Source organism: Strix uralensis, chromosome 3 (genome assembly GCF_047716275.1).
Source record: "Strix uralensis isolate ZFMK-TIS-50842 chromosome 3, bStrUra1, whole genome shotgun sequence".
Taxonomy (NCBI): Eukaryota; Metazoa; Chordata; class Aves; order Strigiformes; family Strigidae; genus Strix; species Strix uralensis.
This window is the reverse complement of record NC_133974.1, coordinates 72,057,800-72,085,261: the sequence shown is the minus strand read 5'-3', so window position 1 is coordinate 72,085,261 and position 27,462 is coordinate 72,057,800. Positions and strand designations below refer to the sequence as shown.

At 35.8% G+C, this 27,462-nt stretch overlaps 1 protein-coding gene across 16 annotated transcripts in view; it reads right to left on the bottom strand.

Annotated features, from left to right (window-relative positions):
* SYNE1 (spectrin repeat containing nuclear envelope protein 1) overlaps nt 1-27,462 on the bottom strand; it is a 322,241-nt gene that overhangs the window by 184,605 nt on the left and 110,174 nt on the right. For all 16 annotated transcript variants that reach the window (XM_074862820.1, XM_074862818.1, XM_074862830.1 and 13 more), the window contains 20 exons: nt 26,576-26,740; nt 25,854-25,988; nt 24,804-24,962; nt 24,367-24,575; nt 24,006-24,114; nt 22,551-22,715; nt 20,458-20,625; nt 18,730-18,906; nt 17,284-17,424; nt 16,121-16,281; nt 13,106-13,256; nt 9,599-9,826; nt 8,973-9,071; nt 7,198-7,385; nt 6,964-7,087; nt 5,823-5,989; nt 4,414-4,567; nt 3,496-4,124; nt 2,624-2,803; nt 212-362 (listed from right to left, as the gene is read on the bottom strand). In XM_074862820.1, the coding sequence (XP_074718921.1) occupies nt 212-362; nt 2,624-2,803; nt 3,496-4,124; nt 4,414-4,567; nt 5,823-5,989; nt 6,964-7,087; nt 7,198-7,385; nt 8,973-9,071; nt 9,599-9,826; nt 13,106-13,256; nt 16,121-16,281; nt 17,284-17,424; nt 18,730-18,906; nt 20,458-20,625; nt 22,551-22,715; nt 24,006-24,114; nt 24,367-24,575; nt 24,804-24,962; nt 25,854-25,988; nt 26,576-26,740 (3,660 nt within the window). The remainder of the gene's footprint in view (nt 1-211; nt 363-2,623; nt 2,804-3,495; nt 4,125-4,413; nt 4,568-5,822; nt 5,990-6,963; nt 7,088-7,197; nt 7,386-8,972; nt 9,072-9,598; nt 9,827-13,105; nt 13,257-16,120; nt 16,282-17,283; nt 17,425-18,729; nt 18,907-20,457; nt 20,626-22,550; nt 22,716-24,005; nt 24,115-24,366; nt 24,576-24,803; nt 24,963-25,853; nt 25,989-26,575; nt 26,741-27,462) is intronic.

Here is a 27,462-nt window from a genome sequence, read left to right as displayed (position 1 = left end):
AATACATATTCATCGATCTCACCAAAATGCTGGAAGTACTATATTCTTTCCTCATCAGAATCAGTACAATTTAAACCCTGAATGTCAGTGTGACAAGATTTGATAGTAAATTCAAGAAACTTTAAACACAGCTGAAGGCCACATTTCAAACAGAAAAAATTTTCTAAACCAAAATCATTTAAACCCCTCAAATGAAAATATATGTAATTACCCTTGATAAAGTTCGTCTGACATCTTCACGATCCTTCCAAATGGATTTGATCACAGAAGCACTGTCAGCACTGTCTATGACTTTCATTACTGTTGACTTCAAGGTCTGATATTCCTTCATCAGATCAATAAGAATGCAGGATTGCTCCTTTCTGTAATGTGAAGAGGCTGTGTTAGCACCATTTTATGTCATGTTTCTGAAGGAAAGAGAATGTGATGTAGTGATTCACCATGGGAAAATCAGGATGCAGTGCTAAACATGTTTTGGGCAGCCAAGGAAATAATATTTAGGTTTTACAAATCACTGTGGGTCCGTACATCACAAAACATCTCACTGTGTATGAATCACCATCTCATCTAGATCAGATATCAAAGCAACTGACTTGAGCAAAAGAAAGACTGAAACTGGAATTCAAGCTTCTCACTTCTTAAGTTTAGCATCTTACTGACTGGAAACCACACTATAATGATGCTGGCACTCAGAGCTCATTTTTTGTTAACCTGGTTCTCATGGAGTTTTTTTGGGTAAAAAGAAGCAGAAGAAAAGACTAAAGCAATGCCAGGTAAGTCTGACTATTTTGTCCTTCAATTGTCAGATGCATGCTTTTGGGTCTAAAACATTACATTCAACTTACTTGTCATTCCACTGAGAACAGAATAACTTGCTGCTAAGAAGAGGCCTCATTTTTCTCCACCCCCTGACCAGAAAATCCTATTTCTGCTCAGACAATGGACAGAATTAAAAAAAACCTATTCAATCCATTCCTGGTGTTTATACTGAAGAGAGAGAAGGAAGACTAATACTTTGGATGTGTTTAGTTGTAGAACAGTGTTTGTCAATGAAAGGAATTTGGGAAACATGACATTGCCAAGAAAGAGAGGTAATTGCTTTAGGAGCTGCCTCTTCTCTGAATCCTCCAATGAGCTCTCCAAAATAATCAGGTTCAGGAAGGTCTAAAATTGTGTCTATATGAGAGAGAAAACAGTTCCAAAAAATTAAAATTAAATTAATAATTTAAACAAAAATGAACATTATTTTTATGTTAGAAAGGAATCAAAAGGTACCTGAGTATCTTTCAGTTTTAGATATAAAGATGGCAACAGCTACCCCAGTATGTGAAAACTGGACAACTCATTTACCCTCAATAATGCACCTATAAGGCAGGGACATCTATTTTATGGTTTCTTCACTACCAGGCTGGTACTGTCTAGCTTCTGGCACATGTATGCGGAAATTACTTGCTTTACTATTATTAAGGACTTCTAGAGGAAAGAAAAATGGCTTGCAGCAACATGCAACATGAAATATAAATTAACAGCAGTGCTGAAGAAAAAGGAGTGATGGACATTTTTAAATAAAGCTATCCTTTTCTTCCACTTGTTTCAGATTTATACATCTCTGAAAAATGCAACAGAAAGCCAGGCTGAATTCAGCTGGAGAAAAAACACCAGAAATGCAATTCATGTAGCTGTGTGTATTTTCAAGAGGGAAATAATACACAGATCTGGTTAAGGAGCAGCATATTTACAAATATCTGTATGGTGTCAATCAAGAAAATAGAGTAACAGTACACTATATAAACCAACGGGAAAAAAAAATCAGTTTTCAGCACAAATTAAATATTTTTTAAAATCATTGTTCTAGTACACCAACCCAGCAGTTACATGGGGATCACCAAATTGCATATGTCCATTGAAATATTAGCCAGGCTAGAACTGTTTTGCTTCTGCACTTAGACAAAATTTATGTACATTGAAGATGATGTGGTACTGACTGAATCTAGCACGTAATATTACCTTGCAAATTTAAAAAAGAACATTTGAAGAAGTTTTCTTTAGAGATGACAAAGAGGCAGCTAAGACAAAGGGGTAAGATAAAACTTTCTTTAGTTTCTTTAGTTCCCTTCTTTATCAACTTTCACTGATATGCAAAACTGTCTTATATCACTGATTATACACTGGTGATTGTTATCAGCCTGGTACCTTGGGCAGACAGAAAGACTTAAATGTAAGAATGATTTAGGACCACTGAATACAGGGTTGTCAGAAACCCATATCCAATAGAGGAGAAAAATACATGCTAGAAGGAGAGTATGTGCTAGTTGGAGTGATAGTGAAATCTCAATGGAAATTTCTTATCTTTCAGGAGAGTAAACAGTAACATGCAACTAAAAGCCCAGTATATAAGTACTGTCCCAAGGATCTATCTGTGGCTTTATTAATAGTATAATTAAAACGGGTACAAATATCATGATTTATACTGTGTTTTATCTTCTACTCAGTATTTAATATACAAGCCCTGCTTTTTATTGGGATTAATATGGCAAGAAAATATTAAATGTGAATAACTGGGACTCTTTCCACCACTAAAAGAACCCTCTCCTTTCTCACCTTAAATCTAAGATATACTTACTTTTCATGTATAACTTTCTTGGTATCCTCCCACAGAGATTCTAAGCAATTTATCTCTTTGTCGATCTCAGGAGCAAGTGTGATATCTTTTTGGGCTATTTGTTTTGCCCTGTCCCCGAGCCACTGGAGTTCATGCTGGTGAGAATTCAGTTCTTCATCTAACTGGTTAAAAATCCTCAATCTGCAAGTTAAAAGGCAGGTTTCAAATTTACATATCTACACTTTTTTGCAAGATAAAAGAGGAGAAATGAAGAATGAAACAGTTGCTGTTAAGAGTTACTGTGCATAAAGTTCCTTTTTTCTAACATTTCATACAATATCTTCAGAAAACAAGTTTTATCTGGATTTTTTTCTGCTACAACTGGGCTCAGAATGTGATTTTTCTGATACATATACAGCTATACAATTATATAGATATACCTATACCTTCACCACACACAGTGACTTGTAAATATACTCAAATATTTAGACAAATACTTTATTATAATAAGTGTTTTCAATTCCTTCAGCACATGTACAGTCTTCAATTCTGTAAGAGTAAAGATAGTTATGTTATATGGGATTTCTAATACCTGTTTGGAGCTTGGATTTATTTGGACAAAATAAATTTCCTAGACAAAGATTTTCTTGATTGTTTTTTCAATGTAAGAGATTAATGGGACTTCCTAAGTGTTCTGCTCATGTTCTCCCTCCATCCAAACAGTTTATTTACTTACAAAATTTTATTAAGTAGCTATATGGACTCATATATGCCTGGCAAGAAGTAAGGCACCCAGGCAGAAAACTCACACATGCCTCCAATGCTCCATAAAAAGTCTAGAGACTGAAAGCAAATGAAGAAGTGCCAATCTCAAGCATTAATATTGTTTTAACCTTTGCTGAAGGGCTTGTAGTGTTGCCTCCTTCAGGGCCTCCTTGTCAGCCTTTTCTTCGATATCTTCAATACTTTTCAGTAACTGTTCTTTACGTTCCATGAAAGATCTTCGCAAGGCTCCAAGAGCTTCTGCCTCACTCTGTTTGGTTCCCAGCAGGTTTTGAACTGCCTCCAGTTCCAAGCACAGATTATCCACCACAGCCCTGCAGGAGGTCCTCTGCTCAGAAATGCTGTGTTTTAGATGATACTGGGCCTTAGTAAGGGAACCATCCAAACTGATCGCAACAGATTCCAGCTTGTTAAGATCTTGAATAACATTATTGAGTTCCTTCTCCAGTAATTCAGATTTAGCTTTATCCATATTTCCTGTTTTCTCCACTGTCTGTCTCAGCTGGTGGAGCACTCCTGATGCAGCACTATGGAGCTCCAGGAATACCCACAGCTGATCCAGAGCCTCTTGTCTTTGGCTAGTTATTTGACTTGCCTCCTGGAATATTTGAAAGCAATCTTCAGTCTTTCCCTGCAATGTCTGCTGGTCCTCTGGGCAGCTGAAAGAACACAATTTATCTACATGTTCCTTCAGACATTGTAACTGCTGTTTCTTACTTTCAACTTCCATTGAGTGGTTCTACGGGAAAGAAAGAAAATACGCTGGGTTTCTTCTTCCAGTCAAAAGCTCAGAAAACATTTTAGTACTAAACTTATGAGAAAAACAAGTACTACTAAGGGGTTTTCAGTAAGAACAATTCAGTGTTAACGTTGTGCTTTAAACTGGTCAAGTAACAGAAATCTGTGTGTGACTGCAACATCATATCAGTTTTCAAACAAATAAATGACTTCATGCTAGTTTTAGACAAATATTTAGCTCAATGCACTGTACAATTTTCTGTCTTTAATATTTATATCCAAAAGTTTACCTTATTGTGAGATGCAGCTAGTTGTTGATCAGCTGTGTTTATCTCTGAAGTGGCTTGTAGTTCAGCAAGAAACTGCTTAATCCAGTCTGAAAACCTGAGCAGGAGCTCATCAAACTGCCCATGCTCAGCAACAAGAGACTGAAGGAAGTTGATCCTATAGGATATCAGATGTAAATATGAAAGCACTTGATGTAAATTTATCACTTCCATAATCAAAACCACAGCTGACTGGACTGCATTAAAATCAATGACAGGTGGAAGGAAAGAAGGAAATGTTAATTTATGTTATAAATGTGATGACTGCCATGTTGATTTCTTAACTGGGGAATAACATAACACTTGAAAGCACCAGTTTGGCTTCTTCCCGTTTCTACTGCTTTATTCATATCAACTGTTAGAAGTGCCCCAAACAATCAAGGTATATTCAACTTTTATTCATGGGGGTAGTCCCAGCAAAGAGAGTGATACTGATGGAAGCTAAACTTCAATTTTCAGACATAGCAATTCTGTTTGCCCTATCATCTGCCACACTGCATGTAAGGCAAGAGCCTCATGAATTCAGGCAGGGGGCGAGTAACTGCAAGCTCAACTTCCACTGAAGTAACTGATGGTCAAGTCTGCTCAGAGGAATACAGTTCAAAGGAGGAAAGTGTCCAGAGGAGTAGTCAGCACCTAGTAGAACCTAGCTAAAATTTGACCTTAAAAAAGGCCTTGTCATTTACCTTCCCATTTCCCTTAGAAATTTCTCTACATAATTTTCAACATACAATACTATGTAGAAGATCATTATACTGTAAAACAATTGTATTGATAAAGAACTTAGAAGATGATGTCATTGACCAGGGTCTATTATTTAAGCTTCTTTACAAATAGTAAAATATGTACGTTCATCACCAAAACAACTGAAACCTAAATATATGATATCATACAGTTTCAAAAAGGAGGCAGTGTTCCTGAGCCTAACATGAGCCAGCAGCCTAACAATTGAGCATTTATCATATTTATGGCAAATGAAAACTTCAAAGTGGTTTTAAAAAGATAATAGGGTGGCTTTGCACAAGATATAGCATATAACTTAAAAAATGAAGGGCAGATGTAACAGATTTTGGAAGTAACTTACTTGGGAAATTCTAACTAATGAAATATAACATTATCTTCATTTCCTGCCCCACACTCCTTCAAACAGAACTCTTCTATCAAAAAAGTAGGGAGAGATTATACCAAAAAGACAGCGTGATAAATCTGTAGGATTCCCCACACCCCATTCCTGGTAGCTCAGGGTTCACTATGAATCTTAAACCTTTGTTTTCCTAAGGGTAACACTGTAAAAACTGTTTCAGGATTGGGATTCCTCATCTAGATACTGGTTACTCTCATTTAACATCTAAAAAACATTCTGAAGTACAAACCTTTTATCAACAGTTTTTGGTAAAGCTTTCCACCTCTCATCCAGCTCTTCAAATTTTTCTGTTATTGTTTTCACACACTGTTTGGAAGCTGTTGGGAATAGCGACTCATTTAACTGTAATAGGCTTGCATAGACTGAAGCACGGGACTCAATGTCTGCTTGCAAATTCTGGGAAAACAAGGGAATGTACAGCCTTTAGATTAAATATGGCATCATCTTATGCAAAATAACAAAAATAATAAAAAATCAGCTAGGGATTTCCAGTACACCACTTTGAGGCAAGTGAACAAGCACAGTCAAATCCTTGGAGGAATTGAGGTCTATTAGGACAAGCAGATATTCAATACCTCTCAGACAGCTAAATATGCAACTGTAATTCAGTAAGGATCCATCAGGGTTTTTTTTCCCCTTTAGGACAAAGTGTGACCTTTTTACACAGCTCTACTGTATGATGAAAGTGGCTAAAACCAAGACCAAGTTTTGCAACATATTTTGTGTGCAGCAATAGATTCATGAGGAAGTGTTGCAAATTGGCCCAAACAAAGAAATAAAACCAAAAATAATTTTCCTTCTCTTCAGTAATATTTAAAACCGATATTATGGACACACTGGCTTCATGGAGGGTGTAAAAGATACTACATTTGGCCAACTGCTTCATATTAATCTAAAAACAAGTGGCAAAAATTCCAAGGAAAGGCATACTTTAGAACAGGATGAAAGTCTTGTGTTTAAAAAAAAAAAAAAAAAAAGGAAATCAGACTTTCATTGTGAGCTCAAAACCTTTGACCATTTTGTCATCTGAGCAACTTTCCTCACACGCGAGAAAAGGAAAGTAGCGTTGTCTAACAAAGGAATTTCTATAGAGAAAGGATCCTCTAGCAGCAGACCAATGTCCTTCCTTGACAGATAATAGGATATACCAGGGCATTATTTTTCTTGAGCCAGCATATTATATTTGCAAATAACATATTCCTGTCATTTTCTTGTCTTTGATAAATAACAACAGCAATATACTTCCCTAGGACATTTCCAAAGCCCAGAATCAAGTGATTTGTCAGACTACAACTGAGCAAGTCTATCCTTTAAAAGACACAGAAACAAACCAGGAAATGTAGGGTGACAATCTTTCAGTTGAAACATACCTGCAGTGACTGCAGTTCACCTTCCAGTTTAACTCTGTCAGCAGAAACATACTGGTCTGGAGGGCTGGCTGTAACTTCACACCCCTCCAACCAGGTCAGGAAGGCAGACAGCTCCTTCTCCTGCCTAACAAAATCACAGCATAGAGTTACCAACTCAAGTCATCCCCTTGGTCTCACACACTGACCACAGGAAGGTCTCTGTGTCCATCGTAAGAGATGTGAGAGTCTACTCACTTCTGCCACTGAGCCAGAAGAGTCTCTAATAAGGTCTGTTTCTCTTTAGCATTTGCTAGCACCTTTTCATATTTCTGCTGTAATGCAGTAACCTCCTGAGCAGCTTTTTCTTTCTTGACCACCTTTCGGGCACAGGCTGAGAGAGAGGCCAGAGTGTTGCTCAGTTTCTCCAGAGTATGACAAAGGTCCTAATGAACATGTAAAAGAAACAGAAATCAAATACATAAACAAGAGAGCTACACGGTGGGAAAATTCTGTACTTCTACTTGAAGTCTGAAGCAATGCTACATCCACCAGATCATGAAGTCACTGCATAGTTTAAATGTCACTCAGATCTATCCCAGGTGCATGTCCCAAGCTTATCAGTCAACTAGCTCGTAGTGGGGAAAGACTTTCCTTAGAACAGTGTTAAAGAAAAAACAGTCAGCAACAAAAGGGCATGTGACACCACATGATCCTGTAGGACAGAACTCCAAATTCCCTAACATCTGTCTAATAGTTGTTCCAATTTATAAATATACAGTAAATACAAAACCTCACTCCAACATGTGAGGACTGCCAGACTTGCAGCCCATGTCATGACATGTGAGAGGTGGGGAACAGTTACTATTAACTACTGTGAACTTATGAAAATGATTGAAACGTAGTACAATGAGTTAGAAAAGCACAAAATGAAATAGATTTAAGACCACTAAAGTTTCAACTCACAGGTGTGAAGTTATAGTAATGGTTATAATTACAGTCATGAAAGAAATCAGAGAAGGAAATGTGAATTATACAGCAATGAGCTGCTGATGTTTAAACTAAATAAAAAATAATTTCACATTATGGCATTGAATCATCATGATCCTGTAAACAGGACAAGAGTTTACAATAGCATACTCAACATATTCATAATGTTTAAAAGCCAATAACAATCATAATCACATGTGCTGTCTGAATAAATTCTTGATATGCAAAATATTTTTCCTCAACAAGTATCAAGCTTTTTTGAAGCAGACAAGACAGGTCTTCCTTGCATACAGCCTTTGCAAGTAGTTACCACTAAGTTCAGAATAAATGGTATGTATTTTACTGCAAGAACCACATGACTAAAAGTTTTCACAATATTTTCCTAGAAAGAAAGATAATGACTGTTGTGGGAAGAACACATCACAAACTTATAGACACAGACAAAAATGCTACAACAAATTCCCCGAGGTTTGGGATTTTTTGTAGTTTGAATACCAATCCAATGTTTGTTTTCCTTTCGTAATGGACTGCACCAAATGTCCAAACACCCATGGATTTCTGGCAGCACAGATAAAAGTTTGTTAGTTGAAACTTTGTTCAGTCTCTGCATTGTCCAAGAAAAACTACTTCCAATGAGATTATTTTTTTTTAAGTCACAGATTTCTCTATACCAAGAGCCAAGTTTCTTGAAAATCTTCAAGGAAAAATGTCTAACAGATATGTTTCTTATCTTCTATTTTTCATAATGATTTAGATGCATAAAATTAAAGACCAGAACCTGAAGGATTAATTGATACTAGAGTGGGGAAAAAACTCTCCAAGCCTGTCTGAAATGGTGAGAAGAAATAGCTGAGGAAGCCTGCTTAAGCCTTCCCTGGGGCTGCTCACCCCGACAGGCAGTCATTGCCTCCTTCTGCCTCCACCCTGGGCTGTGTTGGCATCAGGCAGCCCCTGGTCTGGAGGTGACTGGCATTTCTGTGAGGAGGTCAGTGTGGCACTGTTCCCCTGGACTCAGTGGCAGGGATCACTAGCCACATACTCACCGTGCAATCCTGAAGGGCTGCGTATGTTGCTGAGGATGAAGAACACGATGTGGGAGGCTCAGCTAGCTTAGCTTCAAATTCAGACACTGCCTGCTGCACCTATGAAAAAAAGGCAAACCAGAGAGTCTAAAACCAGCAGGAAATACATAAATGATGCTTTAAATAGCACCTTTTAAATATTTAGTGCTAAGAGAATATTATATCCTAAGGTTTTGTAGTGTTGAGTTTCTTTTGAAGTTAAAAGATGCTAACTGTGCTCAGCTTCTTGTGACTGGGGCAATGATAATTATTTTCTTTACGAACTACTAACAACCTGAGATTGAAGTTTAAGTGTTTATAAGAAGTATGGATGTGGTTTAATAGTGTAATATCCAGGAGAATCACTTAGGTTTTCTAAAAGACAACATAATTTTTTGAGTATGTATGGTTTAGTGTCTTCCTTGAACCTGCCTTTTAAGTCATTCAAAGCACAAATTTATGTATAGAGGTCTTGCAATTACCTTACAAATCTACTCATATATTCTAGTCCATGCTACTATAATATACATTTTATATTCAATTTTGGAAAAATAAAGAGTAATTCTATAAACTGCTGCAAACAATCCATTATATTTTGCGTTGTCTACCTGTTTAAGACTTTCTTCATATTTCTGCTGTGCTGATGCATTCCCTGTGATTGTTCCTTCCAGTCTCTGTGCGTGATCTCTTAGCTCTTCCCAATACCTTTTGACCTGAGTCAGTTTGGCTTTCATATGTGCACATTCTCCAGAGGTAACAAACTGGGAAAAAGACTCGGCTTCCTCTTCTAGTTTGGAGATTCCAGTTATTTTACCATCTATTTCTTTATTAATAACCTAAAATGTAAAGTAATAGTAAATAAGGCAGCATAATAGGTTTTTAATTGTCAGAATAATATTTTCTTCCTTCTTTTACCTGAGCTACTAATATTCTTCATTATAAGAGGACAGTTCACTGACCACTTGAAATAACCGATTACAAAAGTCTATAATATGCCCTGTAAATTCACTTTTTCCTCTTGAAATTAGCACTGGAAAAGGTTCAAATACCAGCCTGCCCTAAAAAACAGTGTCTATGAAGAGCAATTAGAATTGACTGAGGTGCATATTTTCATAAGCAGACAAGATGGTTCATATTTTAGCATCTCTTACTTCATAGCAAATTAATACACAATTCTCTTAAAGATTGAAAATAAATACAAGATGAAAAAAAGTAACTGCATAACTGAAAACGCTATCATTAAGGAGCTGAACCCTAACAGTTGATTACTTGTGTTTAATAAGTTTTCAAGCACTTATAAAACATGTTAGGATCTGAAAACCAATAGAGATTGTTTTCATTTTCTAATTTAAAATTCTATGGTATAATAAATTAAATTATATGAAAGGGTGAGTGTGCCCTCAGGCAGACGATTAAACAAAAAACCACATTACAGCATAAATAGGAAACCATGAAACAAGGGTGATAATGGCCTTTGGTACTTTTCAGCTGTTTTCTACATCAATTAGTAAATGCATCAAGACAAACTAGCACTGGCTTTACATTTCATCAGCTGCATGACAGCAACTGTCTCCTATTATTTTGCACTTGTTTTTATTGCAAATTAGAGACAAACCTGTAAGCTACAACCTCCAAGACAGAAACTTATGGTGTTTCACATTCAGTGGCTATTTATTCAGTAAGCATCGGTGAACTTGGAAATAAGATATTTTTCACAACAGAATTCTTTTAATTTCTGCTGATGCAGCATGTCCATAGCGTTCTCAAAAGCAGTGAAAAACACGCATTGGGAGGGAACTGAAAGAGCCAAGAGTGGTCTTTGAAACTGAAATAGGCAATAACATTCTCAGATAAAAAATGTTAAGATATGTATGTATCTGAAATCAACGAAAAACTTTCCTGAAAATGCACTCTCAAAAGCATAGAAAGTGCCCACCTTCTGCTATAATTGTGATAAAAATATGCTATCTTTCTTGCCATTATAAAGCTCAGGAATGGCTTACTGCAACATTCAGTCTAGAATTAGTAGGGTGACGGTACAGAAAAAAACGTGGTGCTATAAGCATTTATAGGGTCTCTTTATGCAACATATTCTGAATTAATTTGGATTATAAAATATCTTTTTTGCATGAGAATATGGTGCTGAGGAAAAATACCGGATTTGGAGCCCTGAAGCTGAAATTATCTAACAATGCAGCAGATACAAATGAGGCAGCGCCTTTTTACTCCCACGCTTTTCTGTTAAATTCACTGAGTTACATAAAAGAAGGTGGATAATTGAGGCCTTCAAACTCTCACTGAGTCTGCCACCAATGGTAACTACTTGTGATAACTGTCATTTTGTTCCACCAGGAATTTTGGAGAAATGTGTAGGTGAAAATCTGGCTCTGCTGAAGTCATTGGGGTTTTGCAATCAATGTCACCAAAAGTAGAATATTACCACTACTATGTATGATAATTACATTCAGCTGACCCTAGGTTTTTTATCTGGTCAGCTAAAGATATCAGGGAACACACTACTTTTTATTCATTTGTTTCATGTTGCAATATTCCTTATTAATATGTTGTACTAGAAATTATGAACTAAGTACGCTGATTAGCGTTGTGACACAGAGTAAGTCATCAGGAAACTTACAACAAAACATAACAAATTCTTTAAAATCAGGCACAAAGCAATACTGTTGAAGAAGACCTCCAGCTATGTCCACGCATCAGAGGTTAGATGACTCATTTCACATATCACAGTTCATAAAGCTCATTTGTTCATCTGAGTTACAATGATGTACCCTAGGCCTTATCTGGAGGATTTTCTCTCCTTTATGTCTGTTCACGCAGACATTTATAAACATTACCTGCTGACCATTTTCTTTCTGTCATGATGTTTACATGAGGAAGAATTATGGTGGAATTTTCAGAAAATTGCAATTCAGTGTAAAAATGACTGCTTATCTGCATCTATAGCAAGGAACAGCCTTTCTGGGAAATTGGCTTGTAGAGCTTAAGTGGGCTCCATTTAGAGAGACAAGAACTGTCACACTGTAATGCAATATTAATATAATTTGATGCATTTATTTTCTGTCTTAAACACTGGAATCCTATCCACTAACTACTGAAAAGCACAACAACATGACAATGTATGCCATGGAATAAGTGCATATACATTATTTCAGAAGGAAACTGTTTTTGAATTGCTGTGGTGATGAAGCAAGAATTCAAGCATTGTTTTATTTTTCATTGATGAAATCAAGAGATTTTATTTCTTTGGTGTATGTAAAAGTGTGATCAAATTAAGAACAGGAAAATCTGTTGATAAACTGTTTCTGTCATGAGACAAGTGCCTTATGGGATCCTTTGGAAATACTTAGTGTTAATCTGGTCCATGGCTGCAAGCAGCTGGACACCTGCGTACTTTCTGAGGAGGAGGTAGGTCACAGAATAAAGACAATGACAGTGTGCACTGCATATTGAAAAACTCTGCCCCCTTAGAAACATGCAGTTTCAGAGAAGGTACATTTTCTTTTGTGGGAGGATATGAAGTCAGCCCTTGAAATGCAATGCTTGGACACAATATGCACCTCAGTTAGCAATATGAAACTAAACCACTATGTATCTACAGGAACGTATACAGAATTTAAGACACTGTAAATATAATAGCAATAAATGGTATGTAGGTTTGCAAGCTACCAAGAGCAATAGTTTATTATTTCAGCATAAAAGATACACAAATCAAGGTATAACTTTAGCTTGCAAGATTAAAACCAAGGTCTACATCCACTAGCTGATGTATATTTTAAAATAAAAATCTTTATACACCATATATTTATGTACACCAGTTGAGATTACTCAAAAAATAAGAAGAGTATAAATTAAAAAATGTTTTTAACCATACACACAAAAGAAACACACAAAACTAAACACTAAAAGAGAAGGCAGCCTTTAAGAATTTTCCTTTAGTTTATGTAACACCTTACTGCTTGGTATATTTGTGTACAAAGTGTGCCATCATTACATCATAGTAGTTCTGAAATGTGTAAAATGCCTGTTCTCCCATTTGGCTTCCAGCAAAATGACAGATAAATGGGTTTTTATTGCTAAACATAACAAGAACTAATCACCTTGATTTGGCTGATCTGTATGTCCAAAGGAGATGATGATGTTTCCAAAATTTCCAGTTCTTTTTCTTGTTCAGCTATCCAGATGGACAGAGCTTCAAAATTATTGCCAAAATGATCCCACTTGTTTTTCACCATTTCCATGCTTTTAATACTAAAATTAACCAAATTAATTAGAGAGAATAAACAGTTTAATATAATGAAGCTGTCCATATTCTTGCTAGAATAAAAATGTAACTTATTCAATCTACAGGAGGGTCATTTTAAAAACTTCTGGGTTTAGAGGACCGAGTTGTGAGCCTAAATTCAAACTTGGCTCTCTCTTAGACTGGCCACTAAAAGTCAAACAATTATATTAAGCCATAGTGGGGACACCAAGAAGTGAAACAGAGTACAGCTTCATACATCAGCTGTACATCAAGAATGTCATCATAGCAGGAAGAGAAAGGAAAAGTAACATAAATATGATTTCTATGAAATAATATGGAATTATTATTATATCAGAGAACCAAAAATTGAGATGACTGAGTGCAAGGATGATAGCAATTTAGTCACTAGAACAGAATGATTAAAACCAGTGTATTGTGGATGAATCCATATTCACCAATGCTTGACTGCTTTATTAAACTTGGTTTTTTTATAACAGCAATCTCCCCATCTTATAGGAAGTTTGTTTTCTGAGGCAATGATATCATATCAAGCCAAAGAATCAACAACAGATATGACTCAACTACCTCAAAGTTAATAGATTTATATTCTTTGAAACATACATTATAGGTGTGTTAAACAGAAACAGATTATGACTGATTCTTGTATATCTCGGATAGCAAACAAAGCACCCTTCTTTTGTCACAAATAAGTCTAAGGCCCTTATAAGGCCTAACAGCATTCACTTCCAGTATACAAGTTTCTGCTCCTTTCAAATCATTGTAAAGAAACCAGTTCTAATGTAGGCCCTACACACAGCTTGCAAAACATGCATTTTCTATTTCACTGAAAATATTAAAATTTCATCAGAAAAGTTTGAATACTACAAAATTCCAAAATACATTTTCCTTCTAAATATAGTCTTAAAAACCATTCCATGTTAAAAAGTTTTTGTTTTAATTTCTTTTTTTCCCCCCTCATTAAAGCTAGAGGAAGCTTCAAGAAAAGATGTAGTGTAAAATGTAAAAATTGGCCTTTTATTTTTTCTTATTTATTTTCAAAATGAAAAAAATATTAGCAATGTCAACAGCCATTTACTGATAAGAGTGCATTCAAATTCGTTATTTGTAGGAAAATAAAGTGCAAAAATATTTCAATCAAGTCCAGCCCAAGGAAATACAGCTAGAAATCAGAATCAATGGAGCAAATCAGTGGCACAATAGCTGAAGATCCTTTGCCTTTCTATCTGCCTTCCTTATTGTGTAAGAAAGCCACAGACTGCAAAGAATATAGTCTCAAACACACTGTACATCTATGCATGATCTCTTGGGAAAACAGATGTGCTAAGTTTGCTCTGTAGATGTCTGTGGAGAGCTACTCAAACTTTTCTTTCCCTTTCCTGTTCATTGGCATAGTATGTACCATATGTATTTGGAGTACATTCACTTTAAGTTACTCGGCCAAGATTTTTATTGATGATGTGAGTTATAACATAACCCTTACACACTGATTATATGTTCTGTAGATTCACTACAGTGTTGTATATATTTGCATGTTTTGCAGAAGGGATTTGGTTTTTTATTATCTGTCACAGTACCACAGACATTCTGTATAATCCATACATTCAACTAAAACCTATTTCATATTTACATTGAAAGGGGATACCAGTGATGGCTTTCATTTAAAAATAGATTACATTATTAAAAAAGTGAATAGTAATTGTTGAAAGGATGAATTTCTTGAATTGAAAAATCACACTACTTTCCTCTCTAATATTGGAGAAAATTACGTATAAAGTATTCAGTAAGATATGGTAAAATTTGACTGCAAATCACGTAACACTTCATACTGGAAAAAGTATTATGCAAAAAAATTAGACCATCAATAATCAGAATGTTATATCTGCGGCACAAGTTAGTTATTTTGCTTTACAACTGTTCTTTTACACTGGGAAGAAAATGACACCAAATTAAAATCACATTAGCACGACAATGGTCAATAGGGGAAAAAAACTGCAGTAATGTGGGCACTGCCCTTTGCTCATATTCAGATGGAGGTGGTGGTACCTGTTTAAACTTATACAGCAAATTATTCTACAGATTCTAGTAATTGCAGTAAGACAACATAGAATTGGCACATATATCCATGACTTTTGTATCAGATCTAATATATGCAAAAATACTAATTTCATATACACATATAAATGTATGTGTATATAGATGAAATGAGAATAGCAACAAGTGAAGTTGAAGTTGAGTAACTTGAGTTCAATAACTGAGTCATTTGAGAAAAGGGATGAAATTTTTACAAATACTAAAAGCTACAAATATTTACAGGACTTAATAACATTTTGTTGGAGTTTGAACCTTCAATTTTTAAAATTTGGCAAATGATGCCTTTGTTTTTTGCAGCAGCAGAAGCAGCTTTGATACTGCCCATAAAATAAAATCTGGGCATTCAGCTAAGATGAAGGCACTTCTTGACATTCCTATGGAGAAAGCAGAATACCGAAAACCAAGGCAAATATGGTAAATGTGCTGTTCTCATACTTCCACTGAGATTTTTCTTTGTAAAAGAGTCTAGTACCTCAAGAATGAGTTTAATTATCCCTTCTTCACAACACTGGGGCTTAAAGATAAGTGACAGGTTAAACGTAACTAACAGTGGTGTTATAAACTACGTATTATTAAAAAAGATCTTGTTTATTTGCACACACTCTTTGACATATTTGGTACTATAATCTGGTTACTATGCCACAGCAAGCTGTAAATGACGGAGCTGATGAGACAACACAAAATGCTGACAAGGTATTCTAGAAATCTGGTACAATCTATAGTGGAGAATAAATATTAGGACTTGTTAAGAACATACTCTTCTTCAAGAGTAACTTCCACTTTTTTCACTTGTTCTTGGATTGATTTTGCCTGTTGCTGAAGGGACTGCTTGTTCTTTGAACCAAGCTGTATCTCAGAAGAATTCTTCACCAAATTCTCAGCCTGCACTGCCATTGCTTCAGTCTGTTTAGAAAGTTCCTGTAAGGATGCAAGACACATTAATACAACTATAAGCAGTTTCATGTATTTACACAAAAAGTATTTTTCCTCAAAGTTTCTGGTTGGAAAAAGTATCTGTGTCCTACATGTATATTTTGAATGTGTAAATACGTAAAAACAATCTCTGAAGAAAGTTATTTTCATATTGCATTTAAGAAACGTTCATTTCGGCAACCTAGCTTGAATAAAATTTAGCAAGGGAAATTATATGTCCAAAAGTTTTAAACTCAACCAATCAAAATTTGTTCTATAGCTCTTCAAGAAATTTATTTGTGAATTGTGGAGGATTATATGCATCTTTATTTACTCTTTAGATCCTATCCTTTACAGAGAGGATTTTGCAGTATCTCATAGCTTGTAATCTCACTTTGTTTAGCAACTCTTTTCTGTCACAAATGCTAAACCCATACGCTAGAACAATGGATGCTGAGCATAACCAAGATATGTATAATTAGTAGCAGATTCATCAAAGGGTAAAAACAATGTGAAAAGCATGGCACTTAGGAAAGCCAATCACTACTATTACTTCTGTGTTAGTAAATAAAATGAGGTACGATAATTATGTGTTACTAAGGGCAAGAGGCACGTTATGGGTTATGTCCATGTTGTAGAAGTCTCTCCTTTTTCTCCTCAGGGCTTAAAGAATGCTAGTTGGCACAGTCCATGTATCCTTGCCAAAGAGCACACTACTGATGTTACGCCAGTCCTTGACACCGTTTAGCTTACTAGTATAGATGATTACTGAACATAAAATGGGAAGTCCTCAAAATCATTTTAACTTCCATATGTGCATTTCAGATGCAGATTTTGAGTAATTCTTCATGATCTTTTCATAAAATAACTTTTTACCTCTAAACCGTTTATGCAGTCTTTAATCTGTATACGCAATTTGCATTGTCATTGACAGGAAACCATGCTCACTATGTGTTAACAAGCAAGGCAGAAAGATATCTCAGTTCCTGTATTTCAGACAGTGAATACCTTTGTCTGATCCAGTTCTGAAGAGAGGCTCTCTAAACTGCTAAAGTTTAAGATACGTTCAAGTGCAGAGCTGGCTTGATTGAGGTATTTTACTACTGTTTCTTTGTCCCTTTCAAACTGCTCCCATTTATTTATTGTGACCTACAAAACCAAACAAACAAAAACCAAAACAGGAACACAAAGACAAAAAGATCAAAGGGGAGAAAAAGAAGAGCTTTATTGTAATTTACTGAAGAAGGAAAAAAGAGAAAGACCTGACATAAAATAAAACACTTATTCCTGAAATGCCATCTACTCTACAGATGAAACTGTTCTGAACCCCATAAAAGTTTTCCCTTGAATTTTCACTGATTCATACTGCACTCTGCAAAAAAGCACTGTTCTCTAAGGTGTCAGCAATATTTAAATCTTATATTTTAATGTCCTATAAGAAGTCTGAAGTAATAAATGCAGATGCTTATGCTTATCGTGACAGGTAGTTAACAATATCTAAAAGGATTTTCAAGTTCTCTGATGAAATAAATTACAGTAAAATGGTACAAGAAAATCCCTACTCATAGGAAACTCACACATAGGAATCTATTTGTTCTTTTCTGATAATGTAGAATTTTTATTAGCATACAGCATTTAATTACCAGTCACAAGAATTATGACAGCATAAACAAATAATTTCTTGATTCTGAAGTAAAGCAAAGCCCAAGTTAAGATTTTATATATGGGATTCCTTGGAAAAAAAATTGGTTTAAGTAATAAATTATTTACATTAAGAAGTTATTTGAGTTCTATCAATCATGTTTTTCATTCTGTGTTTTATCATGGGACATAGTTTTGATGACTTTAAACATTTGCGTGGAGGAGCTGGATTACCACTCTGCTTAGAGAAATGTAAAGGACAACTCAGATATAGGTGCAAGAAGCTATAAATTCTAATTCCAGTTCAGTCAGTGATTAGTTATACAACCTGGAGCAATCCTTTTGATTTCTCTGTGACTTTTTTCTTCCTTCTTTAAATTTAGGATGACAGCATGTATTTCACACAGTAGTTATGAGGATTATATTTGCACAACATTAGGTGTTATTAATCTAATATCCAGATTCAGGACTCTCACTTACAGGGCAATGTCATCTTTAGTGACCAGGGGAGACAGCCCATCTAAAAAGTTAATTCACAGATAAATAATTTAAAATATCTATTATGACAGAATAGTTGGGACTTTTAAATATTTCCAAACAAAATGTTTTGTCTTTATTAATTAAGAGGTATCCAGCAGCTTCAACAAGTTTCACAGAGGTACTGATCATGAAAACCCCAAGGATCAAGATTCAGAGGTGAGAAAGTGAGCTCAGACATTTTACATTAAAAAAGTCATTTTTTTACTAAGTTAAAAAAAAAAGAAGAAAATATGGGGGTTTTATTTCTACTTTTCATTTCTACAAAGGACACACCTGCAGTTGCTCTTCACGTTTCTCCATAGTCTGCTGCATGTTTTCCAGTGTTCCTTCCAACTTTAGTAAATCCTCTTGCATTGTGCTGGGCAGTCCACCTTCAACCTGCAACTGTTTAGCTTGGGAAATCTGCTGTTGCACATCTTGCCTCTTTGCACGGAGTCTTCTTGTCCTTTGCTAAAAGGATTCATCCAACAGGAATGATTAGACTTTTTAGCTATGTTGGGAAACCGGCACAATGAAACCACCTTCTGCTTTTGCAGGGGTATGCAATGAGAGTAACAGACAAAGGGATAAACCGTGGCAAGTATTCTTTAAAACCTAATGCCTTGGGTTTTAAAATGTGTATACACCTTTTGTGGCATAGAAATGGGAGAGAAAGAGTGACAGTATGGCCATTTATCCAAAGCAGTATTTCAGAAAGCAGAAGCCACAACAATTGAGTAACTGCAGCAGTAGCCACAGACATACATATTCCTCATGACTGCCTGGATGTATTCAGGTCTGCTCTGCATTCTTTCAGGCACAGGTTGGAGCCTCAGATTGATCAAAGCAATATATCAGCCTTCATTAGAGAGCAGTAGGGGCCAAGCTGCACAACTATTTCCTTGATGAGTTTTGCTTTGTAGCACTATCAGAAACTCCTAAGACTACATCCCCTCTCCTTTCCTAACACTCTTGACCCATTGCAGGCCTTGCTAGGTAAGCTCACAGCTCCTTGCTCAATTCTACTCTGGGTACCTTCAGGTCTTTGTCAAATTCTGTTTTTACCTTAACAGACTCAATATCGAAAGAAGAAAAGTCTGAGAACTCAGGGAGAAGTTAACTATTCCTACTATGTCTCCTATGATGAATAAGGAATGTAGTGTATTGAAAGAACAAATACAAACCTTAATACATACAGTAGCTTTTACAAACACCAAAGAGTTTAGCTAAGACACAGGTAAGGCATAGTAATGCCTGGTCGGACAGGAAGACATGTCTGACCTTACAGAAACAGGTGTTAATTTAAAACACTTATATAATGCCCAAACTTTGACAGAAAATTATTCTTATTCTTACTAGCTTTGAGCAGGCCTCAGAGTTAATTTCCCATATCTGGCCTTAAAACCCATGATTCTTGCTGTATGGAACCCATATTATTACTGTAGTCTGTAGACGATTTGATTTATTAACTGTGCATAAAAAGCCTCCTGTTCTACTCCTACAGAACGGAGGCCCACCTGTCACTGTAGTAGCTACCTAGAGGAGGAGATGAGTCTAGGGGTACACCTCCCCTCCAGCATTGAGTTGGGGCTACATCAACGCTGCTGAAGTCAAGACATTTCCAAAACCAGGATTGGGCCCAATTTACCATGATCAAATCTGACACGCAAACTTTAAAAAAGGTAAAAAAAGAGAGACTACATATTTGCAGAGTACACTCACCCAAAATTTCAAGTAAATGAAGCTTGTTTTTCAGGTGTTCTGTGCCCAAAAAAACCAGGTGAAATAAAAGGATATTCAATAAAAGAAAAACAAGCATATCTTTGGGCATTAACATTTAAAAAATACTGAGTACTTTTTTCATTATAAGAAATCAATACTAGGCCATATGAGACTGTTTCATTTATAACTCTTTGAAGTTTAACTATAAAGAGTTATGTTAATGGACACAACAAAATTTCGTATTTACATAAATTCTACCTTAAACAAAAAATTGCATATGGACGTGAATAATTGCCCTACCTGATGATGAAGTAGTAGCTGCTGAGCTTGTAACAAACTTTCTGTATTCAGGATCTTTTCAGCCTCTGCTTGGGCTTCTTTAGAGTTGTTGATTAACTCTTCAATTGCACTTTTAACTTCTTCCTTGTACTGGACACAGTCTCCAACAGTGCCTAAATTCTTTTCAACCTACAATTACAGATAACTTGAAGCATTTCATGTTGAAAGGCATATCTATATTTCAAGGACACATTTATATTTGGAATATTTTTTTCAAAAAATAGAGTAAATTGTCTAAATTCAAACAATTTTTGTCTACAGCATTCTTGACACCTTTAACTTTACACTGAAAGAGTGACTGTTGACTTAAAATGTGACCAGGAGACCTTTGTCTTGTTTAGATATACTCCCTATTATATTGCCATATGGCAAATAGCTGTTTGTGACAGCCACTTGTTGTTGATCACTTCAAAAATACATGCTGTCCTCATTCTTGCAAGCTGACCCAGATTCCAAAACACCTGCGCTACTCAACTCACTAAAAAAATATTGCTACCTTTTGGACCTTCTAGAGCAATGCCCTGGTGAATCACAAATGTATTAAAATGCCCTGTTACTCTGGTTTTATGGACTACAGTATGCATGTGGTGCAATATCCAGTGTCAGTTTGAAGAATTTTATAAAGAAAAAGATATATCTATTCAACATATCAACAAGTTCTTCCTTCTTTACATGATTCAGCTGACTGCTTTTATCTGATTCTCAGTATAGGCTCTGTTCCTCAGACAGTTCCTGTGTTTTAAGGTTTTAATCATAAAGTATTCTAGAACTAAGAAATTCCTTTCTTTTCTTCCTCCCTTTCTTTCTTTCTAGTCCATATTCACTTTGGAGTGTCACTGAGCTTCAAGTCATTCTCTTTCCTGTTATATAAATATTTAGTCTTTACTCTCCAAAAAACATTTCCGAACTCTGGAAATACCCAGTATGAGTCCTTGTCTAAACAGTCTCATTAGGAAGCCATAAATTTAGCTGTAAAGAGTAGTCAGACTTTTAAGAATCATCAGTCTCTTAACTATAGTATAAAGTCCCATTTAGGTTATGATTTTAGATTCAAAACAAGTTTAGATTCTAGCTCTTATTTTCTTTTTTAACTTCATGAACTTGTGGTTCCCTCAGTTCTGAGTTTTAGAGGAAACAAAAAGCAGAAGTACTTTAACAGCAAAAAAAAAGTATCTTATATTTTTTGCAATCACTTGGAAATCAGAACATTGGTTGCCCCAACTTTCCAAACACAGTTTTCACACCATGGAAGTTTAGAGAAGTTTCAATAAATACATGGAACATTTATACATTTGCAATGCCTACAAGGCCTCCACAAGAACATTAACAATGGAATTTGGTCTGAACTTTCTCTATCCTGACCTTTTTTTTCAAATAGATATGTTCCACCTTCTAAGTATAAGGTGTTCTAAGTTTCTCCTGATCTTTCTTTTTACTGTGAAAACTGTGAAGCAGTAAGTTCACTGAGACCTCACAGAACTCAAGGGTTCAGTGGATTCTAAGAGATTTTGCTTATTATCAGTTAGAAACTTCCCATGATTTCAGCAGTTACAGTATCTCACTATCATTCAGACCTCAGCGAACTGCAACCTTTTCCTGCAAATTCAGGGCGTGATAGACATCCCTAACGACATGAAACTACCTCACAGTAGATCCTTTAGTATTTCAGCATAAAAGATTAATAAATGAAGATTAAAGTCCAATTCTATGTACATTAGTTGATGTACATCATGGTTTTGCCAATATTCACTATGAGCTGATTTCAGAAAATGATCTTTTTGCCTCTAAAGAGACTAACATTTTGATTCCAGAAACATTTACTATGATGCCTTCCAATCCTGCAAAGGGAAAAGATCCATTATAATAATGTTAGTATTTTTTGTCGGCTACTTTCAAGGCTTTACTACCCAGGGAGTACAAATGAGTTTTTCATTGTTGAGTGCTTGCAGTTTAATTAAAAAAGCACAGCAGGGAACTTATGCTTGTGAAGCCATGATTGATGTCATTTCATGTGACACTGTAAATGGAGAGTTCTTGTGTCCCTCATACTGTACCTCAGCCAGTAAATCTAGGAGTCCCTTGAAGTCCCTGGAAAGATTACAAAGCTCATCCTCTGTCTTTTTGGCCTCCAAATCAGGACATACTGCAGTCAAAACAGCAAGTCTAGCTTTCAGCCAGCTGTGATTTTCTCCTTGCTTGTTAATATGCTTCCTAATTTCCTATGGAAGAATCAAAACATATTTACTTCAAATAAACAAAAAATATTAATGAGTCACATTCATGGCATCAGTTCAAGGATTAGTAGTGTAAACATATTTTTCTATTTGCATACCCTATCTGATTCTGTTCCAGTCAATAGGTAGATTTTTGCATTTCCTCCACAGACTCCACTACTACTTATTAGACTGTTCTTTAATAAGTGGTAGTGGAACATTTTTTCCTCACAAACTAACATTTTTATCTACAGATAGATAGACAGATGGTAGATACCATGTGTATAATTTCCACATATTGACCAAATTTCTTAGTTACAATTTAAATCCTAAATGCTGACTTTCCCAAAGTCATAAAACTTACAAGTTTCAAAAGGTTTCAAGTCCCAGAAACTTTATGTCCGAAAGACATAAAACTTCAAGTGGTATAAGGATTTGTGTATTTTTTTTTCTATTTAAGTAGCTCTTTTTTCACTCTTTTTGCCTAGTAGTTCATTTATATCTCTGTGCAAGTGCTGATGAGAAGTTGCCAGCAGTGAAACTGCATGCGTAAATCAGACTTTTTGGAGCAGAGGCACCCATCAGGATAAAAGTTTATCTGCTTCATCAAGGTCATCTTAATTATGTTTCCCTGCACAGTTTAGCCTCACAACCTGCTCATGACTTTCACACAAACTCCTAACATTATGTGACATTCCTGGTTTTGCTCCTCGTTTGCGAAATAAAGAAATAAGGGTCAAGCTAGGTCCCAAGTGACACAATAAATTATTGCCTAGAGCTAATCTAACGAAACAACTCAGTCTTCAACTATTCTACCACTTCTGTTACCAGTCACCAATACAAAAGTGAATGGCAAAATATCTTTGCCTCCCCTGTTGTCCTATAGTATAAGAGAATTTTTGTTATAGAAGCTTTCTCTAAACATAAGACAGTAACTTGATCCTTCAAAAACACACAGTCCAGAAATTTTGGCTTTTTTTTTTTTGCACAGCATTTTTAACTGTGCACACAGCCAGATGAGGAGCAACTATTTTTTCTATCTACTTCTATAATTTGGACATTCTGCATATGCAGGTAAAGGGATCTGCCATTCTCTAAATTATTAAAAGTAGGAACTTCTGCCACACAATGCTGCATGTGGAGGTTTCTCCTGGAAATATTTTTAAGAATACCAGGAATCAACAGAGCTACTATGGTCTCCATAGTAAAACAGTTGCGCTACTTCAGAATACAGTTTTATCCAGAGTCCCAGTAGCAATGACTGTAGCTTTGTTAGAATATAAACCAAGGGCTCACCCCCACGGATGCTTTAAATTGCTTGTATTTGGCAGTATCATTAACACTTTCCTTTATCTTCTTTAGCTCTCCTTCTGTTGACAAAATCCAATTTGCCAATTCAGAAAATCTGAAATGAAACATCACATAATGCAAAGCAAGGAAAAAAGTTACATAAAAATTGCTGCCACCGAACAGTAACCTCTTAAATTTAAGTCAAAAATTATAAAATCCACTCCAAATTCCACTATATTTTGTGGAATTACTATATAAAGTATAGCTAATAACACCGTATCATTTTTTACATGGTACTGATCTATGATGACAGAGGAGTGAGCACACATAAGGCTCTATGAGACCCAGCTAGCAATTAAGCTGACACCTGTTTTTGTAGCTCTTCCAGGTGTCTGAGCGCTCTGTTAACTTTACGTATGTGCTGTCTATCTGAGATTTGAGGTCTTTCAGGATTCGTTGGCTGCTTTCCAATGTAGCCCTCACTGGATCAGAAACTGGCAGTTTTTGGCACAGTTCTTCAATCCGTTGTAGTCTTTTCTCACAAAGATGATAAGATCCCTTGTCACCGAAGAACAACTGATGAGAGACAAAGCAGAAAATACAGATTGGCAGAAATCACAAAGCATATCTATCTTCTTGTTATAAACCGTACTAAACTCAAATCAAAATCTTTGTTAAAGTCCCAAGGATTGATTTAGTTGTGCACAAAGTGTTTGGTGGCTTAAGAGCTGGTCAGACCTTCTGTTTATTTTGACATTGAAATGTATTTCTGTAAATGCCCACGTGGTGGCACATAATTCATACCATGTGTTCCTTGATCATCTTTTCATTGCCTTCTCTTGATAACACCTTGTTCTGTCGAACTAGTTCAGCTTTGCACTCCTCCACTGTGTCCAGGAACTTGCTCTTCTGTACTTCAACCTTCAAGTGGATCAAATGATATGGGGCCTCTGTTTGAAGATCCTACACACCCACAGGAGCAGTAAACAAGCACAGAGATAAAACACTACTCCTACTACCTCAGTGTGAAGATACTACAAATAAATTATCTAAAAACTGATAATATAGACAATAAAGCATATATATGCATGCACAGATGGGGATTTCTCTGTATTCATTTAAGTAAATAAAAACTCTGTTACCAGTATCTCTTAGACATATCATAAGGTCCTAAGTTTTTGGGGACCAGAATATGTATGTATAAGGCACATTATAGAGACATCTTGATTCTTGGCAAGATATACCAAATATTTCTTGTATAAAATAATAAAGCAAACAATAATAGTGAAGGTATATTCACAACTGATTCTAGAGGTTCCTCCTGTTTGTGTGCTAGTGAGAAATCTCTCATCCTTCACTCCACCTTTGACCTGCAACATGCTGTAGCAGGCAGAAAATTCCATAGCTTATAAACAATGTTTGTTCAGTTGTTAGAACCTTTGGCAGAAGACACAATTTAAACTGATAGCCTGATCTCTTACAGATTTTTTTAATTAAGGTTGGGAAAGTAGCTGCAATCAACCAACATCATCATAAAGTAAGAAAAGCTAGCACCTATTCTCAAGAAATGTTCTTAACACAGATATCATTATGGCTGTATGTAGAGGGAGAAATTAAGATTTCATAATTAATTTCTCACATTTCTTGACTTTTGACCACTTAACTGGGCTTTTTCAAGAGGGTATTTGTAAATGGAACTGTATCTAATGTTGTAAAATACATATTTTTCCCAATTGTACAGGATGCGAAATAATACAACTTATGTATTTTACTTTTTTTCAACATATAGGTCATGCAGAAACATTCTGAAGTTAAGACCTACAATTTCCAGAGACATCATTCAATGTCACTAACCTTCCACTGCCTATGGAGTTTTCTTACAGCTTCCTGCAGGTTGTGTTGTTCTTGTTCTGGGAGGATGTCAGTAAGTTCATCGCATGCTTTCAGAAAGGCATTTAGGACTCTCTGATCCAACTGGTTAAAGAATTCCTGAAGTTAAGGCAGAAAGTGAGATGGGAAGATGAAGTTGGCTATTGATACGGTAACCTGGCAATTCAAAGTTCCCTAACACACTGTAAGTTTCAAGGTTACTTCTGCTGCATTAAGGAATTGAAGTTTGAACTGAGGAAGGAACTATTTCTGGCTATTTAAAGTCCAGCAAATTAATTTATTCTCAGCCAGTACATTGAGATGATATTTTAACAAGAATACATTATAAAGCTACATGCATAAGTAATGGTTATAATAGAGAGACAGGTATTAATCTGAAAAAAAAAAACCAGAGGATGCGTGGGACTGGCAAAATATAGTGTCCTCACTCTCAATGGTTCTACTGGCAAAACCAACTCTAATTTCTAGGGGGTCTTCTCTCTTCACCTTCTGATTGCTTACATTCATCAAGAAGAGGGGTGATATTTTTTCCTTTCTGTTTTTCAATCTTAAACATTAGTTTGACCTGAGCTGTATAATTTCTATATGTGAAAGAAATCCACATCAATTTTAAAATTAAGTAGACTTTTCACTTGTGTGTCATGCACTCAAAGATTTCCATGAGGAAGGTCAAAGAATTTACTCACGCTATGTTTCCTGAGAAGTTCTTCAGGATTTCCTTTTTCTTTTAAGCAACAATTGGCAATCTGTATTACTTTCTCCAGTTCTGCTCTAGACTCCTCAAATTTCTTCATCAAACGGCTATTTGCTTCTATGTTTTTTCTCCAGTCACCAGCTTTCCTGACCATATTCTGAGTTATAAACAAAGAAAATGAGCTGGAAGTTTCTCACTGATTTTTATTTGTTCTCTTTTACCATGATCTTACAAAAAAATGCATTTGCTTGATGTCACTCTTTCAAATATATGCCATTCACAAGTGCTTCTCCCTTCCATGTTCCCATTTTCCCAGTTTTTAATACTTATACTAGGGCTTGTGCTAATGTCATCCTTCATATGAATAAAAATGGGTAGCTATCTAATATAGATGCCTCTGATACCTTCAGAATGCCTCTGCCATTTGGCTAGTGTTTCTTTCCTAAAGTCTGTTTTCAAATGTAAAGCACCTGGTATGGCTAAAAGCTTGCCATTCTGTTTTTCCTAATAGCAGACTACCTCCCCCTACATGACTCTATGTGTAGGTGGTTTGACCTATGGATCTAACCAATTTCATGCTACAGGTTGTCTGACCTGGAGGAAGTTTGTACACACTAGTGGGTCAGATAAACAACCAGGTAGAAAGCTGCTTAAATGAAAGACAGCAAATTTTGTGGTTTAGTTGCTACTCTGAAATAGTCTTGTTTTGAAAATTTACTCACAGCTCTTCATTATTCTGCTTTGTAGTCTGTCCCAGTCCACTGCAGTATCAAGTGGTTAAGATTCCATAAGCAAGTAACAAAATTTACCAGGAGAAATGTACAGTTCACCAGTTCAGTTGCAGCAAGGTAATTCCAACAATGCTTACTAACCATACGC